Raw genomic sequence first — 20,008 nt, forward strand, 5'->3', positions numbered from 1 at the left:
TTCTGTCCAAATATCTTGATTTCTAGAGCACTGTATTGGTCTAATCATGCAAACTAAAGGGGTTGGCTATCTGATTTAGAAACACAATTTGTAAATATTTCATTTTAGCATTCTAAGTTATTAGAGGAAGAGCAATGTCATTTGTGGTAAACCCTTTTACGACCTCCGCCGATTGCTTTGAGTGGAGAGAAGCTGGAAAGAATTACTCTGTTGATGGAGGACCTAGAACATTTACACCTAACACACACTGCTCTTTTATTTCATTGAGTAGAGTGTGATACTCAATTTTCCCTGTGGAAATGCTGCAGTTGGAGTCAATATTTGCTACTGCTTTCACCTCCTGATCTGTTGAAAAATGGCTTGTTGACAAGTAAATTATATATTTCATTTACCATAGACTGTATCACAATGTGCATAAGCGTGACTACAGTCCCTATATAATAAAAAGTACTAATTGGTCCATTTTTAAACTTCACTATAATGCCACATGTTCAGACCCTGCTGGCACAGAAAAGGTATTTAGGGTCTGTCCCCTTTTGTATTATTTGTGGACCCCTACTAGTAGGGTCTGTCCCCTTTTGTATTATTTGTGGACCCCTACTAGTAACTGGTTCCCAGGTTACAGCCTAATTCCCTGTGTATGGTTTAAGATTAACTCTTGGTGGATGTTGATCCACCAACCGATTGGGTTTAGACCTGATATGTGCCCAGGTTTTGTAACCAGATTGCACCCTGACTACTGTATATGTTGTCTTAAACAGATACAGAAAATATTGAAGTATCCTTATAGCCCAAGTTTTATTCTAAATTAATAGAGTTAAACAAAAAGATTTGTGCTGCCCTCTTCCGCTGTCCAGTGTGGTCTTCCGAAGCAGTTGGCCCAAGGCAGCCTTAACGTTCATGGTCAGCATTAGAGATGAGCAAACCTGAGGTCCGGTTTTCGAACCGAACACCAACTTAAAAAAATCAAGGTTTGGGTTCAGAGTTTGGATGCTTTACTTGCGAACTTCACTCGCTGTCCTCAGGTATGCTTGGTGCTCAGCCCTGTGCGAGCCACTTGCAGTGTTTGAACGGATTGCACTGAGGGTAACATCAGCATGATTTGATGTAACGTTCAACCCCAAAAAATTTTTCAAAGAGCCCTCCTACCCTCCTCCGGAAGTGATCTGCTAATGTCTGGCTGTATGTGGGCAGAGACTCAAACTGCCAATCAGTGGCTTGCTCCGGTTTTCGGGTCAAGCTTAAACCAGTTGTCTGCCAGTGAATCATCTTTAGTCTGGCTTCCTGGGCACGTTCTGTATTTTCTAGGCCCTGCAGTATCATGAATTCATGGGGCAACAGAATGCTGAGCTGAGAATATCATACAAAGAAAAGCCAGTACACTGTAGTTATTGTGCTCGAGGAAAGGACTACGTCCTCAATGTCATCAAAAATAACCTCAGCACCAAATGAGACAAATAGAGTTCATGAATGCTGCAAACAGTGAATAATTTTATTCCGAATCGGCACCATAGAGAATATCCAAAGTCGACTTTTCGACCTGTTCAAGGTCTTTGTCAAGGATATCTGTGCATAGACAGCCAGACTATGACACTGTCCAAAAGCATTCGGGGGGGGTCACTAGATGGGGGTATGGCAGCTTGAGCTGCAGGGGATCCACCATATGTATGGAGCGCCATCACATCCGGTGCTCCATACATATGGTGGATCCCCTGCAGCTCAAGCTGCCATACCTCCATCCAGTGCCCCCCTGAACGCTTTTGGACAGTGTCATAGCCTGGCTCCCTGTGCACAGATATCCTTGACAAAGACCTCGAACAAGTCGAAAAGTCGACTTTGGAAATTCTCTGTTGAGCGGAGAATATCGGCAGCAGAAGTGAAGACTGACCCGGTCTGGCTGCCATGGAGGACTGGATGCTGGCAGCGCAAGTCTTTTTGCTAAACTCTTGAAATTGCCAATAGGAAACCAAGACATGTAAAAGGTATTAAGAGAGTAAATGAAAGGTATGCCTGGCAAAGAACTCAATCTTTAAGAGACGGCCAAGAGAAAGGCACCTCAGGCACCAAAAAGATCCCTTGGTGCATGACTTTATTCTGTAATTTACTATCCAGTCCCATAACTACAGCATTCAATACAAGAAAGCAAAAGAAAAACACAAAAGTAAAAAATATGGACATTCAGTACTTCAGTACTTTAAGTTTATAAAATGTCTGCCTATTGCCCTGTTTTTCCTTAAAAAAAAAATAAAATAAAAGAAGCTAAGCTTTAACAAAGGTCTTGGCAAAATAAAACTTTTTTTTATTACCATACCATATGTAGCCAGAGACATAAAAATGCAAATGGCATATATAATGCCAGTGGTGATTATTCGGGTCTAACCTCCAGATAAGCACAGCCTACATTACAATAAGGAGTTTATATTCCAATTATCTTCAGCAAAAAATCCATAAAACACTTGGTGGTTTCATTTATTGCAAGATAAAACCATAGTCGTAAGTAGAAAGTAGTAAAGTAATTTGTAGTAATGATTACAAATCTTCTCCAGTGACTCTCTAGGATATAAGCCCGGCCGTCATGTAGACACCACAATATATTAATTTCATACTAAATAATCCATTAGAATCAATAAGTATAATCAGGTCAAACATTAAAAAGCGGAAATAAAAGGAGCTTTTATAATAATAACAATAAGAGGCGTAATAAAGACATCCCCAATGTTCTTCAGCACAAAGTCCAGCTTTGATACTGATGACACCCCACATTCCATGAATGTTGTATTTAACCAGTGGCCGTTTGGTTGCCTATAACTCGAAGGATTTCTTTATAGCTACTTGGTTCCTGTGTGTTGATGCTTGTGTCTCCCACTTGACCGTCTTCATAGCTGAAGGGAAAAAAAAGAAAGCAATATATAATAAAAGTGTAAAAAAAGGTCTTTTAATTCTTAGAAAGTCACTTAAAACACTGTATATACCCTTTTTAACTTTTTTTTCTTCTCTTTATTTGTAGCAATATTGATAGGCTGAGCATACACGGCGAGAAAAACAGATCGAGTGGAATGCGATAAAAAAATCGCATTCTACCCACACCCATGTTACTCTATTGGGTCGCTCCCATGAGCGATTTTTTTTCTCAGCTCTAATTGGACCGAGAAAACAATCACAGCATGCTGCGGGTGGAATCCGCTTAGTTTTCTCTCGCACCTATACAAGTCTATGGGTGCGAGAGAAACATCGCATTGCACTCGAATTACACCAGTGTAATGTGAGTGCAGTGCGAGAATCGCATCAGCTGACAATGGAGGAGATGGAGAGATTACTCCCTCCCTCTCCTCCGCAGTGCCTGCCCTGTCTTCCACAGCTGTGCTGTGATCGCAGGATCGTATTACAGTGGCATGACAATCGAATGACACTCGGCTTACATTCCAGTAGAGCGGGAGCCCAGTGTCATGCGATTGACTTGCGTTAATGCTCGTGTAGCCGCAGCCATATTCTGCAGGTAATGTTACTTTAAACAATTAGGAGTGTGACTGCAGGGAGAAAACACCACGGTTACTTACCGGTAGCCGGTTTTTCCAGAACCCATGACAGCACCACGTGATTATATGGGTGCTGTCATGGGTGAGGGGAAAACACCACGGTTACTTACCGGTAGCCGGTTTTTCTAGAACCCCTGACAGCACCCATATAATCATGTGGTGCTGTCATGGGTGAGGGGAAAATGAAGTTATTTTCTCCCTGCAGCCGCTCGTTTCTACTCATCGGGGTAGCACAAAGGATGTAAACAATCACTGTGTACAGGAGATCAGCGAAGGAGCAGGAAGCAGAGGGAGTGAATACAGTGCGCTGCCCCAATGACTGGAAGCAAGCAGCTGCAAGGCGAAATCTAACATAATATTCTTCCTGCAGCTGCATTTCCAATTAGATTGCTGCACATGTTTTAAGCAGCACTTACCTACAGATTGCCAATATGGCTACAGGTAAATGCGTCTTTTCTTTTTTGCAGACAGACTTCCTCCAAAAGGAACTTGTCACATTTAGAAATGTAATTTACCTGCAGCTATATTAGTAATATGCAGGTATATCGGGCCCAACTCATGCAGGTGTTGTCACCGGAATACTGGTGTAAAGCACCTTCAAATCTTGGGAAAATGTTGTTCACTGTGAAGTGTTTTGATGTTTTTATGCCAGTTTGGTGAATTCCGCCAAAGTGGGAAGAAATGGGGTAGGACGATGCATGGCAAAGCTCATCCATGGCAAAACCCGTCCACCAAGAATGTTACGTCATATCTCTGGTGAAGCGCACAGAGGCACACACCAGCGAATAAGATGCACCTTAATCATTAAGGTGTAACACATGTTACTTTTGAATGTCGATCATTAAAACTGGAGTATAAAACTATGAATCTTGTACTCAAACTTCATATAAATAAACTGAACCACATTAAAAGGATTTCATCCCCCCCAAACTATTTATATGCACATTTAGATCTTTCAAAGACAAGTCCAGTAATACCTTTACATGGCCAGTCCATTCCTCCATGACTAAGAAATCAGAACTTGTGTTAATATATAAAAGTCTGAAAATAGGAAATGTCTGTCACTAAAAGCCACCGGGACCAAGCTGCATGGGTGGCTAGTCAAAAAGGCTGGTCACTGGCCATTTTTCCCCACCTGCTCCCTTGAGTAACAGGTAGAAGGAGAAACATGTTAGTCATTGGTCGCAGGTGGGAAGAAGCCGTTAGGGAATGGCCTTTTCAACTAGTCACATGTGCCGAAACGCCGCAGCGGTCAAGCAGACATGGCTTCCCCCTTGAGAAACCTAGATGCGTCAAGGCAAAATAGAGGGCAGCTATCGTTATTATGGGTAAGTGCTGAACTTTACATCATCTATATATAAACCATACCTGCCATTTAATCACTGCTGCTACTTGTTCTATATGGGGACAGGTTTCAGGACAGAGCAATCCTTCATATATAGGCCACTACACTTTATTGTTGCCTTTGTTGCTAAATAATTATCACTGCTATCAGTTGGTTATTATTATTATTACATTATTGCTGTATACTGTGCTTGCAGGCATTGGTTTATTTTAATCATGTTTTTGCTGTAAATAACCATTGCTGCCGCATGATCATTGAATATTTTTTTTTAATTCAATCAATTTGGTTTTATTATGCTATATACAGTGGCATACAGCCAATGGTGGAAAACCATGCATCCGCTATAGAACCTGTGAGTCAGAGAGCCCGCTGCCAGCATCGGCACTAGACCCTCCCTCCCACCATCGCACGTTCAACTGTATCCGCATCCTAGATGAGGATACAGTTGAAACCAAAAATGAAAGAGGGTGCACCAGCGATGTTGCTGGCGAAAGCACCCGCCCCCGTCAGTTGTGCGTCACAAGCAAATCGCTGCCCGTGGCGCACAACATCGCTTACACCTGTCACACGGGACTTATCTGCCTAGCGACGTCGCTGTTGCCGGCAAATCGCCTCCTTTCTAAGGGGGCGGTTCGTTCGGCGTCACAGCGGCGTCACTAAGTGGCTGCCCAATAGAAGTGGAGGGGCGGAGATGAGAGGACTGAACATCCCGCCCATCTTCTTCCTTCCTCATTGTGGGCGGGCGCAGATACGAGGTTGTTCCTCGTTCCTGCGGTGTCACACGTAGCGATGAGTGCTGCCGCAGGAACGACGAAGAACCAGCATCCTGCAACAGCAACGATTTTATGAAAATGAACGACGTGTCAACGATCAACGATAAGGTGAGTATTTTTGATCGCTAACACTCGCTCGGAGTTGTTACAAACAACAACGTCGTTAATGATGCTGGATGTGCGTCACGGAATCCGTGACCCCGGCGATATATCGTTAGATACGTCGTTGCGTGTAACGGGGCCTTAATACTATATGGAGGACAATATAGTGCATTACACTATATGTAGTACTATGGGGTGTACATTATATTATATGGAGGATTATGGGGACTGTATTATACTATATGGAGATCTATAGGGTATGCATTATAAGATATGGAGGACTATGGGATGAATCATACTATATGGAGGACTATGAGATGAATCATACTATATGGAGGACTATGTGTTGCATTATACTATATGGAGGACTATGGGGTGTACATTATACTATATGGAAGGCTATGTGGGGCCCCTTACACCATATGGAGGGCTATGGGAGTGCATTATATTTTATGGAGGGCTAGTTAGTATACTGTAAGCAAGCAATTATACAATATGAAGTTTTGTGTGGGGTCCATCATACTGTACGGAGGCCATTATACTGCTTGGAGGGCTAGCAAGACCATAATACAGAGTGAAAAGGTGTGGGTGCCATTATACTGTATGGAGGGCTGTGTGGGGGTCATAGTGGATCATACTGTTTTGGGGTCACCATACTTTGCCGGGGTAGCTGAGGGGGTACAGTAGGGTCATCACACTGTGCGTGTGGAGGGTACAGTGGAAGACTTAACTGTGGGGGTATAATACAGTGTTTGTGGGGCACTTTTGTTGGCATCATACTTAATGGGTGAAATGAAAAGGGAATCTAAGGGCTTCAATAGGAGGAGCAGTACTTTGTAAGGGCTGCAAGGCTGTGGCCCCACTGAATATTATTATTTATTTTTTTTTTGGGGGGGAGGCTCAATTAGAATTTCTGTTATGGGATCCCATAATTTCAACGTACGCTCCTGGCTATATATGAATATTGTTGACTATAATATTTCATACTCTTTCCTTAATCATGTCAATGCTGTAAGCGTTATTTCCCTTCCTTTTCTAGAAATTCTCCTTATTATTCACCTCATTATTTTATTATTGATGGTTTAATCATGGTAGTTGAAAATAAAGGAGATTACCGAGCTAACCTTGTCCAACTAGTGGAGCTATTGGTCAATATTTGCTAACAATGAGATACTATAGCAAATAATAGCTATAAATGTAAACAGGTAGTAATAGTGATTGTTTATGCCACACGGAGATTATCACAAACTTCGCCTACTGTCATGGCTGTGTCGGGTTCTGTTCAGATTACAGATTCTGACAGTCCGCCTGATAACTCCTCTACAGTAGTGTCTGTGATCTATGCATGCAGACTCGGGCATTGACATGCTGAGTGCACATCTGCTCCCCTCCTATATACTCTGGCTGGATCCTTCTACCTATGCCAGCTATAGTTTATCTTAGTTTGTCTGGGGAGGAGTGATGATCCAGACTATTTAGTGTGATACCTGTTTATGTATCCGGTTGTTGAGTTAACCCATGTTGCCTTTTTGTTGCTACCCTCCTGGTCTTGTTTTTCTCCTAAGTCTCTCTTTGACTATTCCTGTGTATGCAGTGTATCAGAGATTTAGTTTTCTCTGGTCTGTCCTTATATGTTTACCATCTCACTTCTGCCCTGTCCCTCCCTAGGGGTGATTTGAGTAGCATTTCTCAGGAGTATAGAAAGACACGGGACTCCAGCGTCTCCATCATTAGAAGTAAGCTAGAGGTGAGGAATAGTCTAGGGTCCCCTAGTGTAATAGACAGCATAGGAGCCCCCTGTCCCTCACTATCTCGAAGTAACAACGTGACAGTGTTACCAGTGTTATATAACAGTCTTGGCAGCTGAATGGTTGAACAAGTGCTGGCTACAGAATCGGTAAGAGCATCAATGTTGGGTGTTGTGTGACTGTCCTGGCAGAGGAATAGTTATGCTAATATATTGGTGAGTGCGCCAGTGTTGTATGTCATGTGACACTCCTGGCAGCTGGATAGTTAAACAAGTACTGGTTGTAGCATCGATGAGTGCGCAAAGGTAGATGCAGGATGATTCCACTGTATCTATGGCACTACACAGTTGCTGCAATGTGGCATCCTCCTCTAGGCAGCTGCTACCACATGTGGGGCAGAGTGTGACGCAGTTTCCGACAGGTGATTGAGAGTAGTTGAAGTCCTTCAGTGCACGGGTGCAGCCATGCTGGATATGGTGGATGATGATCATTTTTATACACAGTCATGGCCAAAAGTGTTGGAACCCTTGAAATTGTTCCAGAAAATGAAGAACTTATAATTATTGCAATTGCACATGTTTTGTTATACATATGTTTATTTTTTGTGTGTATCGGAAGAACAACAAAAAAACCCTGAAAAAAGGGCAAATTAGACAGAATTTCACACAAAATCCCCAAAAATAGTTGTGACAAAATTGTTAGTCATTTTCCAAAATTGTGTATAAATAACTTTGTTTCAAGCATGCGATACTTGCTCAAACTCACCTGTGGTGAGTATCAGGTGTGGGTAATATGAAAATCATACCTAAAGCCAGAAAAAAGGGGAGAAGTTGACTCGATCTTTGCATTGTGTGTCTGTGTGTGCAATACTAATGGAAAACAGAAAGAGAAGAGAACTGTCTAAGGAAGTAAGAATGATTTGTTGAAAAATATCAACAAGCTCAAGGTTACAAGTCCATCTCCAGAGATCTTAATGTTCTTTATTCCACGGTGCGCAACAAAATCAAGGCGTTAACAACCCATGGCACTGTAGCTAATTTCCCTGGACATGGATGGCAGAGAAACATTGATGAAAGGTTGCAATGCAGGATAGTCTGGATGGTGGATAAGCAGCCCCAATCAAGATACAAAGAAATTCAAGCTGTCCTGTAGACTCACGGTGATTAAGAGCGAAGTAGAGCAAACTATCCGCTGATATGTGAATGATGTTACATGCTGTGACAAGAGATCCAGGAAGACATCACTGCTTATAGACATAAAAAAAGTTTGCCAAAATGTATGTGAGTAAGTCAAAATCCTTCTGAGAAAGTGTCTTGTCACGAGTGTGTTGTTCCCTGCTGAGACCTCGGGTGAAACGGGGATCAGAAGGTCTCAGCGTTTGATTGATTGCAGATCCGTTTTAAAATACACTCATCAATTATCCTATTATAATTAATATTTAATATTATTTAATTTGGTGTTGAAGGGGTTAAGGTCTTTTTTCTATCCTGAGATTGACTTTTAGTTGTTAATTTCAGCTGCATACAGGCCATTCCCCTATATAAACTCACTCCTCTCTCTCTCCTATGCCAGCATTAGGTCATTCTATAACTGACCACTTGGCTCTGGAGAGGCTCAGGTGTTGTTTCTGTTGCAGATGAGAAGTTTCCTGCTTGAGTAGCTGACAATAACTATTTATTTTCTCTTTTCCCTGTTTGTCTTACCTTCCTCGTGTTGTTTTATTGTAGTGGCGAAATTAGCGTTTTGCTGGCTTTCACACTAGTCAGGGTGAATTCAATGTCAGCGAGAGCCTTGGCAAGTGATGGTGCACAGGGGGAAGGGCCCATCTAGGGACGTTATGAAGTGCATGGATCATCTTCAGGTGAATGTTAAGAGGATTCTCTGATGATCAATCCCTAGCACCATGGTCATCTGTTGTATTCTTTCCCTCGTGTACACATTGTGTTGCTTTGTTTGCCGGGGTTCCTCTTCTCCCTGGCATGACACTTGTGGATAGATGAGACCAAAATAGAGTTTTTTGGTAAAGTACATAATTCTACTGTTCACCAAAAATGGAATGAGCCCTACAAAGAAATGAACACAGTTCCCACAGTCAAATATGGTGGAGGTTCAAAGATGCTTTGGGGTTGTTTTGCTGCCTCTAACACTGGGTACATTGACTGTGTGCAGAACATAATGAAGTCTGCAGATTACCAAAGATGGTGGGTCACAATGTATTGCTAGTGTCAGAAAGCTGGGTTTGAGTCCTAGGTCATGGGTTTTCCAGCAGGACAATGACCCAAACATACTTCAAGAAGACCCCAGAAATGGATGGACACAAAGTGCTGGAGAATTCTGAAGTGGCAGTGATGAGTCCGGATCTAAATTCTATTGACAACATTTGGAGAGATGTTAAAATTGCTGTTAGGAGAAGATGCCTTCATATATGAAAGACCTGGATCATGTTATAAAAGAAGAGCCCAAAATTCCAGGTGAGAGATGTAAGAAGCTAGTAGATGATTATAGGAAGTAATTGATTGCAGTTATTTACTCTAAAGCTTGTGCAACCAATATTAAGCTGAGGGTGCCAATAAGTTTGTCCGGCCCATTTTTGGAGTTTTGTGTTAAATTATGTACAAATTGGCATTTTTTTCTATGTTTTTTTTTGTTGTTCCAATACACAAAAAGGAAATAAACGTGTGTATAACAAAAGGTATATCCGCAAAAATTTCCTGTGAGAAATACTTCAATTTCTGGAACAATTTCAAGGGTGCCAATACTGTCAGTCATAACTGTATACTGATTGAGGAACTTAACAATTTAGTTAAACTCTTGGCCTGGAAAAATGAGGAGTGCTACGTCTACTTGAGGTAATCATACAGACAGTGTCTGAGTCTGTGGATCGGGCAGCATGTGTCCGCTGTCAGACTCCCTTTCATTAGATTCTGCCAGAAAATTCATGGGACTTGTCATGATGAGAGAGTTATTATTGAGGTGACTGTCAGTTACTATATGCTCACATGATCATGACTGAAGGCATGCAGAGAAATACATACGTTTTCTAACAGGAGCTCCTTGTAAAATTATCAAAAAATGTATTAACAACATAAGGAATACCACCACTTAAGCCGGCTTTACACGCAGTGATGTATCTTAAGATATATCGCCGGGGTCACGGATTCCATGACGCACATCCGGTATCGTAAGCGACGTCATTGCGTGTGACAGCAAGGAACGACCGTTAACAATGGAAAATACTCACCTTATCGTCCATCGTTGACACTTCATTCCTTTTTAAAAAAATGTAGATTGTGGAGGACACAGGTTGTTCATCGTTCCCGAGGTGACACCCCGGGAACGACGAACTACAGCTTACCTGTGGCCGCCGGCAATGCAGAAGAAGGAGGTGGGCAGGATGTTATGTCCCGCTCATCTCCGCCCCTCCGCTTCTATTGGGCGGCCGCTTAGTGATGTTGCTGTGACGCCACACGAACCGCCCCCTTAGAAAGTAGGCGGTTCGCCGGCAACAGCGATGTCGCTAGGCAGGTAAGTCCCGTGTGACGGCTCCTAACGATTTGTGCACCACGGGCAGCAATTTGCCCGTGACACAAAAACGATGGGGGCAGGTGCTTTCACCAGCGATATCGCTGTGTGTAACACCCCCTTTAAATTATAACTATCACTGCAATTGTATTTTGCATAGATTAGTTGTACATTTAAAACTTTACAGTTCATTATGTTAATTGGTAAAGTCTCGTTCTCTTTCCTGCCATCAGCCTATAATAATCCTATACCGCACGCAGAGTCAGTCTGTAAACAGTCAGTAACTTTCTCAGTCTCAAAAATGAGTATAAAGTAATCCATAAATAAAAGAAATGCAAATGGGGAGAAGAGAGGGATGCTGCTGCAGTCTAAATGTTTCCATAAAACAGAATAGTAATACAGTTGAAACCAGAAGTTTACATACACTTTCTATAAGGACACATCTGCAGGTTTTTCCTCACTATCTGACATGAAATCAGAATAATGCTTTCCTGTTTTAGGTCAATTAGGAACCAAAATCTAATATATAAAGCTGAGTGTGTGTGTGTGTGTGTGTGTGTGTGTGTGTGTATGTCCATTAAAGGAATCCGCACTATCGCATTTACAATCACGAAATTTTGCACAAAAGCCTCATGTGACCCAGGGAGTGTCGTAGACTAGGTTTTGACGGGAACATTTTACCCCGCACTTTACAGTTACTCTCCAAAAAAACTGTCTCCATTAAAGTCATTGGAGCTGCAAGCTATTGGGTTATTAATAGCAGCTGTGATTGGTTGCTATAGGAACAAAATACACTGTTAGTATAAGAAGCTTATGTGTGAAGTAATAAGATGTCAGTGGGGAGACGGATAGAGAGAGACAGAAAGACACAGACAGAGGCAGACAGACAGGGAAAGAGACAGGCAGACAGGGAAAGAGACAGACAGAGAGAGACAGACAGAGACAAGTAAAGAGACAGGGAAAGAGACAGACAAGCAAAGAGACAGGGAAAGATACAGAGACAGACGGGGAACGAGACAGACGGGGAACAAGACAAACGGGGAACGAGACAGACGGGGAACAAGACAGATGGGGAAAGAGACTGACAGACAGAGAGACAGACAGACACAGAAATAGAGAGAGACAAACACAGAGATAGAGACAGACAGAGAGACTGATACAGAGACAGAGAGACAGACATCAGAGACAGACAGAGACTGGGAGAGAGACAGAGAGACATTACTATCCCAGGCAACGAAGGGTACTACAGCTAGTTATTTATATTTACCAAATGCCAGAATTATGAGAGAGAGAAAATGTTTTAAGGCATTTTGTATTATTTTCTCCAAGGTGAAAAGTTTATATACATTTCATTAGTATTTGCTACCATTGCCCTTAAACTGTATGACTTTGGTGAAAGCTTGATATTATTACCATCTTTTCAGTTATTCATTAAAAGGTATCAATCACTGAGGACTCTCAGTTCTTTTAAAGAATGTTTTAAGACATTTTTATTATTTTCTGCAAAGTGAAAAGTTTAAATACATTTCATTAGTATTTGGTAGCATTGCCCTTAAACTGTATGGCTTGGGTCAAATATTTTGGATATTTTTCCACAAGTTTCTCACAATAATTGATAGGAATTTGAGCCCATTCCTCCTGACATAACTGGAGTAACTGAGCCATGTGTATAGGTCTCCTTGCTCGCATCGGCCTTTTCAGCTTTGCCCATAAATTTTCAATAGGATTAAGATCAGGGTTTTATGATGGCCACTCCAAAACATTGACTTTGTTATCCTTAAGCCACTTTGTAACCAGTTGGCAGTATGCTTCAGATTATTGTCTATTTAAAGACCCATTTTCGCTTAAGCTTTAAGTTCCTGGCTGATGCATTGAGATGTTGCTTCAGTATTGCTACATAATTTTCTTTCCTCATGATGCCATCTATTTTGTGAAGTGCACCAGTCCCTCCTGCAGCAAAACAACCCCACAACATGATGCTGCCAACCCGGGTGTTTTACAGTTGTGATATTATTCTTAGGCTTCAAAGCTTCTCCCTTTTTCCTCCAAATGTAACGATGGTCATTATGGCCAAACAGTTCAATTTTAGTTTTGTCAGACCACAAAACATGTCTCTAAAAATTAAGGTCTTTGTTCCTGTGTGCATTTTCAAACATTAATCTGGCTTTTTATGTTTCTTTTGGAGTAATGGCTTCTTCCTGGCAGAGTGGCCTTTCAACCCATGTTGATAGAATACTTGTTTCACTCTGGATAATGACACAATCTTACCAGCTTCCGCCAGCATCTTTACAAAGTATTTTGCTTTTGTTCTGGAGTTGATATGTACATATCTGACCAAAGCATGTTAATTTCTGATACACAGAACCCATCTCCTTCCTGAGTGGAATGATGGCTGGACATTCCCATCTTGTTTAACTTGCGTATAATTGTTTGTACAGATGAACGAAGCACCTTCAGGTATCTGGAAATTGCACCCAAGGATGAACCAGACTTGTGCAAGTCCACAATTCTCTCCCTGAAATATTGGCTGATTTATTTTGACTTTCCCATGATGCTACACAAAGAAGCAGTGTGTTTCAGGTGTGCATTAAAATACATCCACAGGTATTTGTCTAGTTAACTCAGATGTTGCCAATAAACCTATCAGAAGCTTCCAAAGACATGAGTTCATGTCATGTCAATTTAGGCTGTCCTAAATTGTTTAAAGGCATAGTACTCTAAAGGGTGCTTTACACACTGCGACATCGCTACCGATATATTGTCGGGGTCACGTCGTTAGTGACGCACATTCGGCGCTGGTAGCAACATCGCAGCGTGTGACACCAAGGAGCGACGATCAACGATCGCAAAATCGTTAAAAAACGGTGATCGTTGACACGTCGCTCCTTTCCTTAACATCGCTGCTGCCACAGGTACGATGTTGTTCCTTGTTCCTGCGGCATCACACATCGCTATGTGTGACACCGCAGGAACGACGAACATCTTCTTACCTGCGTCCACCGGCAATGCGGAAGGAAGGAGGTGGGCGGGATGTTACGTCCCGCTCATCTCCACCCCTCCGCTTCTATTGGCCGGCCGCTTAGTGACGCTGCAGTGACGTCGCTATGATGCCAAACGCACCTCCCCTTTGAAGGAGGGATTGTTCAGCGGTCACAGCGATGTCGCTGACAAGGTATGTTCGTGTGACGCTGCCATAGCGATAATGTTCGCTACGGCAGTGAGCACCAAATGTCGCACGAACGACGGGGGTGGGTGCTATCGCGATCGACATCGCTAGCTATCGCTAGCGATGTTGCAGCATGTAAAGCACCCTTTAGTGTATGTAAACTTTTAACTTTGCAGAAAGTAATAAAAATGCCTCAAAACATTCTCTCTCTCTCATTATTCTGGCATTTGGCAAATATAAATAATTTTGGTTCCTAATTGACCTAAAACGGGAAAGGTTTATTCTGATTTCATGTCGGATAGTGAGAAAAAAATGCAGATGTGTCTTTTTAGATAGTGGATGAAAACTTCTGGTTTCAACTGTATATCTGATGTACCGTACCGCTCGGGAAAGAGAAAATGAGCACTGAGTGAAGAAAATACTCAGGATATGCAGATCATACCTGTCTACATCAAACCAAATCTAAGGGGTACTTTGCACGTTGCGACATCGCTACTGCGATCTCGTCGGGGTCAAATCGAAAGTGATGCACATCCGGCGCCGGTAACGACGTTGCAACGTGTAAAGCCTAGATGCACCGATAAACGATCGCAAAAGCGTCGAAAATCGGTGATCTGTGTAGTGTTGGTCATTTACATAATTTCGCTGCAGCGACAGGTACGATGTTGTTCCTTGTTCCTGCGGCAGCACACATCGCTGTGTATGAAGCCTCAGGAGCGAGGAACTTCTCCTTACCTGCGTCCCGCCTGCAATGAGGAAGGAAGGAGGTGGGCGGGATGTTTACGTCCCGCTCATCTCTGCCCCTCCGCTTCTATTGGCCACCTGCCGTGTGACGTCGTTGTGACACCGCACGACCCGCCCCCCTTAGGAAGGAGGCGGGTCGCTGGCCAGAGCGACGTCGCAGGGCAGGTAAGTGCGTGTAAAGCTGCCGTAGCGATAATGTTCGCTACGGCAGCTATCACAAGATATCGCATCTGCGACGGGGGCAGGGACTATCATGCTCGGCATCGCTACAATCGACTAGCGATGTCGCAGCGTGCAAAGTACCCCTAACTCACATCTATGACTGCTTGGACAGGGATTATTTTTTCGATAATAGTAAGTAAACTGTGAATTATGTGTAGCTGAGATATAATCTCCTTGTGCTTTTCACTTGATCTCCTATCAGACCTCCAAAGGTTACAACAGAATTACCGTCCCCCAAGATGTAGGAAAAATAATCACTGAAGCAATGAATGCTTGTTTTGGTAGATTGGGAAAATAACACATCATTCTTAGCGTAAGACAGGTTTATAATGAAATGAACAGCACACAGCTCCGGACTTCAGTCTTTAATATTAATAAATCTTCTCCATGTGTAGACATACAGCTCTGTGCAGGGGGATGATTTACTGATGCTCTTGGAGGCTCATGGTTATGTCTTCATTACTGATACTCACACCTAACTACATTTAATGTCACGCTGTACAGTCATGGCCAAAAGTTTTGAGAATGACACCAAAATTATATTTTCACATGATCTGTTGCCCTCTGGTTTTTAATTGTGTTTGTCTGATGTTTACATCACATACAGAAATATAATTGCAATCATATTATGAGTACCAAAAGGTTATATTGACAGTTAGAATGAGTTAATGCAGCAAGTCAATATTTGCAGTGTTGACCCTTCTTCTTCAGGACCTCTGCAATTCTCCCTGGCATGCTCTCAATCAACTTCTGGATCAAATCCTGACTGATAGCTGTCCATTCTTGCATAAGCAATGCTTGCATTTTGCCAGAATTTGTTGGTTTTTGTTCGTCCACCCGTCTCTTGATGATTGCCCACAAGTTCTCAATGGGATTAAGATCTGGGGAGTTTCCAGGCCGTGGACCCAAAATCTCTATGTTTTGTTCCATGAGCCATTTAGTGATCACCTTTGCTTTATGGCAAGGTGCTCCATCATGCTGGAAAAGGCACTGTTGGACGCCAAACTGCTCTTGGATAGTTGGGAGAAGTTGCTCTTGGAGGACATTCTGGTACAATTCTTTATTCATGGCTGTGTTTTTAGGCAAGACTGTGAGTGAGCCAATTCCCTTGGCTGAGAAGCAACCCCACACATGAATCGTTTCAGGATGCTTAACAGTTGGCATGAGACAAGACTGGTGGTAGCGCTCACCTCTTCTTCTCCTAATAAGCTGTTTTCCAGATGTCCCAAACAATCGAAAAGGGGATTCATCTGAGAAAATGACTTTACCCCAGTCCTCAGCAGTCCACTCCCTGTACCTTTTGCAGAATATCAGTCGGTCCCTGATGTTTTTTCTGGAGAGAAGTGGCTTCTTTGCTGCCCTCCTTGAAACCAGGCCTTGCTCAAGCAGTCTCCGCCTCACAGTGCGTGCAGAAGAACTCACACCAGCCTGCTGCCATTGCTGAGCTAGCTCGGCACTGCTGGTAATCCGATCACGCAGCTGAAACAGTTTTAAGATACGGTCCTGGCGTTTGCTGGTCCTTCTTGGGTGCCCTGGAGCCTTTTTGGCAACAGTGGAAGCTCTCTCCTTGAAGTTCTTGATGATGCGATAGATTGTTGACTGAGGTGCAATCTTTGTAGCTGCGATACTCTTCCCTGTTAGGCCATTTTTGTGCAGAGCAATGATGGCTGCACGTGTTTCTTTAGAGATAACCATGGTTAACCGAAGAGAAACAATGATACCAAGCTCCAGCCTCCTTTTAAAGTGTCCAGTGGTGTCATTCTTACTTAATCATGACTGATTGATCGCCAGCCCTGTCCTCATCAACACCCACACCTGTGTTAATGGAACAATCACTAAAACAATGTTAGCTGCTCCTTTTAAGGCAGGAATGCAATGATGTTGAAATGTGTTTTGGGGGTTAAAGTTCATTTTCTTAGCCATTATTGACTTTGCAAGTAATTGCTGTTAAGCTGATCACTCTTTATGACATTCTGGAGTATATGCAAATTACCATTAGAAAAACTTAAGCAGTAGACTTTGTAAAAATTAATATTTGTAGCATTCTCAAAACTTTTGGCCTTGACTGTAGATCTTGTCCTTAAATTTTTACACAATAGCTTTTTATATATATTGAAACATAATAAAGAAAACTTTGGGGAGAATCAGCTCAGACATACAACCGCACTCCTATTCATTGGAAAAAATAACTTTTTGGATCCCCAGTACTATGCAGTACGCTTGCGGATCAACACTGCGGACAATTTCTGTGTGTAAATTGAAATGTGGTGCAGGTTTTTAAGTTATTTATATGGAATTTCTTTTGCGGACTACATCCACTTTAAAAAGAACCTGTCATGACTCCGGGCGCTATTTTTTTTAAAGTCTGCACCGCCGACAAAGCATCTGGGACACCCACTGCACTGCCCTGCTCCACACAGCCAGCACAGCCCCCACCGCTGCCAGCATAGCTCCCACTGCTGCCAACACAGCCCCACCACAGCATCGTCCTAGTCCAGCACCACCCTTACCTCCTGTGACCCCGCTCCACCATTGCTGCGGCAAAACAGACCCCATTTTTTTCTCTAAATTTGGGGTGCGTCTTATAATGTGGTGCGTCCAATAAAACCAAAAATATGGTACATTGGGGAGAATTAGAAATGCACCAGAATGGTATTATATTTTGACAAAATAAACTGCCTTTCAAGGCTTGTAGTATACCTACTACGTATATGTGTGCAATAAACTCTTTCTGTGCTCAAGAAGGGTTGTGGCCTTTGAACAGGATGTGGATTTGAAGAAAATAGGTGTGATCTAACACATGACATCATGTGCAAAATGTTGCCTTTATAGTGTGGCCCACATTTTTGGCACAAAGTGAGCTAAATAAGAAGTGGTGAAAACATAGATTAGATTCTTTAAAAAAGTGTCAAATTTATCAAATAGCATGAACCCCTATGATAAATCTGGTGCATTATAATGCTGTGCAGTCTATCCTTTAGACTAGTGGTGCCAAACCTTTCTCAGTTGAAAGGGAGATGGATTGTACAAATGAATGATCCTAAACACATAAAATCCTCAATAGACAACCTCAAAAGGCACAAGCTGAAGGTTTTACAATGGCCCTCACAGTCCCCTGATCTGAATATCATTGAAAATCTGTGGCTAGACCTCAAAAGAGCAGTGCATGCAAGACGTCAAAAGAATCTCACAGAACTGGAAGGCTTTTACAAGGAAGAATGGATGAAAATCCATCAAACAAAAATTGAAAGAAGCTGGCTGAAAAAAGCATTTACAAGCTGTGATGCTTGCTAAAGGAGGTCTACTAGGTACCAACCACGTATGGTGCCAAAACGTTTGCATTGGCCCATTTTTCTTTTTTGTTAATTTGTAAATGTAAAAAATGAAAATATATTTTTTGCCTAAAATACAAAGGAAATGTGTCATCTTAAACTTTATGCCTTTTAGAGATCATTTCATCTTCAACTTGCTTAACTGTTCATAATAACAGTAATTTTGACCAGGGGTGCCCAAACTTTTACATGCCACTGTATGGACATCTAGATTTGCTCATCTATATGAGGCTACTCACATATTTCAAGATCTGGAGACCTGCTGTTTGATAGCCCTGGTGCTAATGCAACAAGCTGGCAGAGAGCGTGTGAGACACACATCACTGACCCAAGAGCCACATGTGGCTCCCAAGCCATAAATTGGGGAGCTCTGCTTTAGATAGTATTGATACGACAAGATGTAAAAATATCCAGTGTAAATGTTTATATAGCTCCAATGTGTGCAGTGAGGTATTGTATGATGCCTGAAAGACATAAGGTAGGTACAAAATATGACCAAAAGTAATCAAAAAGTAAATTTGTGATACTTACACAAAAAAGAACCTTGTACAGACATGATCCGTAGTGGGAACAACCCAGATCTCCCCATGTTTGTGCAATTCTGGTGAAGTAATCACTGAAATAAAGCACAATACATATTGGATGGTGGATATGACACAAGGATAAGGAGTTTTATCGTACCACATAACTTGTCTACAGGGTCAAAAAAGCCTAAAAAGTTATAAAAAGTGGGAAAAACACACAGATTTTTCTGTACTTATAAGCACTGCAGCCTTGCAGAAATGAGGACCTGGATTCTCACCAAGGTCAACATGTGCAAGGAGTTTGTATGTTCTCCCCGTGGTTTGCGTGGGTTTCCTCCGGGTTCTCCGGTTTACTCCCACACTCCAAAGACATACTGATGATGATGTTTGTAAAGTTTTGTGTAATATGATGGTGCTATATAAGCAAAGCATGATAAATAATAATAATTCAGTCATATCTAGTAATGGAGAAAACACAGAAGTGTGAAAGAGCCCTGAATGTGGTTTCTTAAGCCCGCTTTACACACTACAATATATCTTACGATGTGTCGGCGGGGTCATGTCGTAAGTGACGCACATCCGGCATCGTAAGGTACATTGTAGTGTGTAACAGCTACGTGCGATTGCGAATGAATGGTAAAACGTTCATCGCATGCACGTCGTTCATTCCTCATGGATTGAGCGTCAGATTGTTCATCGTACCCGGGGTAGCACACATCGCAGTGTGTGACACCCCGGGAACGATGAACAGATCTTACCTGCGTCCTGCGGCTCCCGGCCAGCAATGCGGAAGGAAGGAGGTGGGTGGGATGTTTACGTCCTGCTCATCTCCGCCCCTCCGCTTCTATTGGCCGGCTGCCGCATGACGTCGATGTGACGCCAAACGTCCCTCCCACTCCAGGAAGTGGACGTTCGCCGCCCACATCGAAATCGTATGAACGGGTAAGTACGTGTGACGGGGGTTAATCGTTAGTGCGGCACATTCAACAAAATT

General features: G+C 42.5%; 1 protein-coding gene across 1 annotated transcript in view; it reads right to left on the reverse strand.

Annotated features, from left to right (window-relative positions):
- Nucleotides 1-2,452: 2,452 nt before the first annotated feature.
- Nucleotides 2,453-20,008, reverse strand: part of PARP8 (poly(ADP-ribose) polymerase family member 8) — a 411,775-nt gene continuing 394,219 nt past the window's right edge. Inside the window, exons 25-26 of the mRNA XM_075326712.1 lie at nt 19,022-19,106; nt 2,453-2,882 (exon numbers count right to left, since the gene is read on the reverse strand). Of these exons, the coding sequence (XP_075182827.1) occupies nt 2,780-2,882; nt 19,022-19,106 (188 nt within the window). The 3' untranslated portion in view covers nt 2,453-2,779. The remainder of the gene's footprint in view (nt 2,883-19,021; nt 19,107-20,008) is intronic.

The sequence above is a fragment of the Anomaloglossus baeobatrachus genome, chromosome 1 (assembly GCF_048569485.1).
Source record: "Anomaloglossus baeobatrachus isolate aAnoBae1 chromosome 1, aAnoBae1.hap1, whole genome shotgun sequence".
In the NCBI taxonomy this organism is placed as follows: Eukaryota; Metazoa; Chordata; class Amphibia; order Anura; family Aromobatidae; genus Anomaloglossus; species Anomaloglossus baeobatrachus.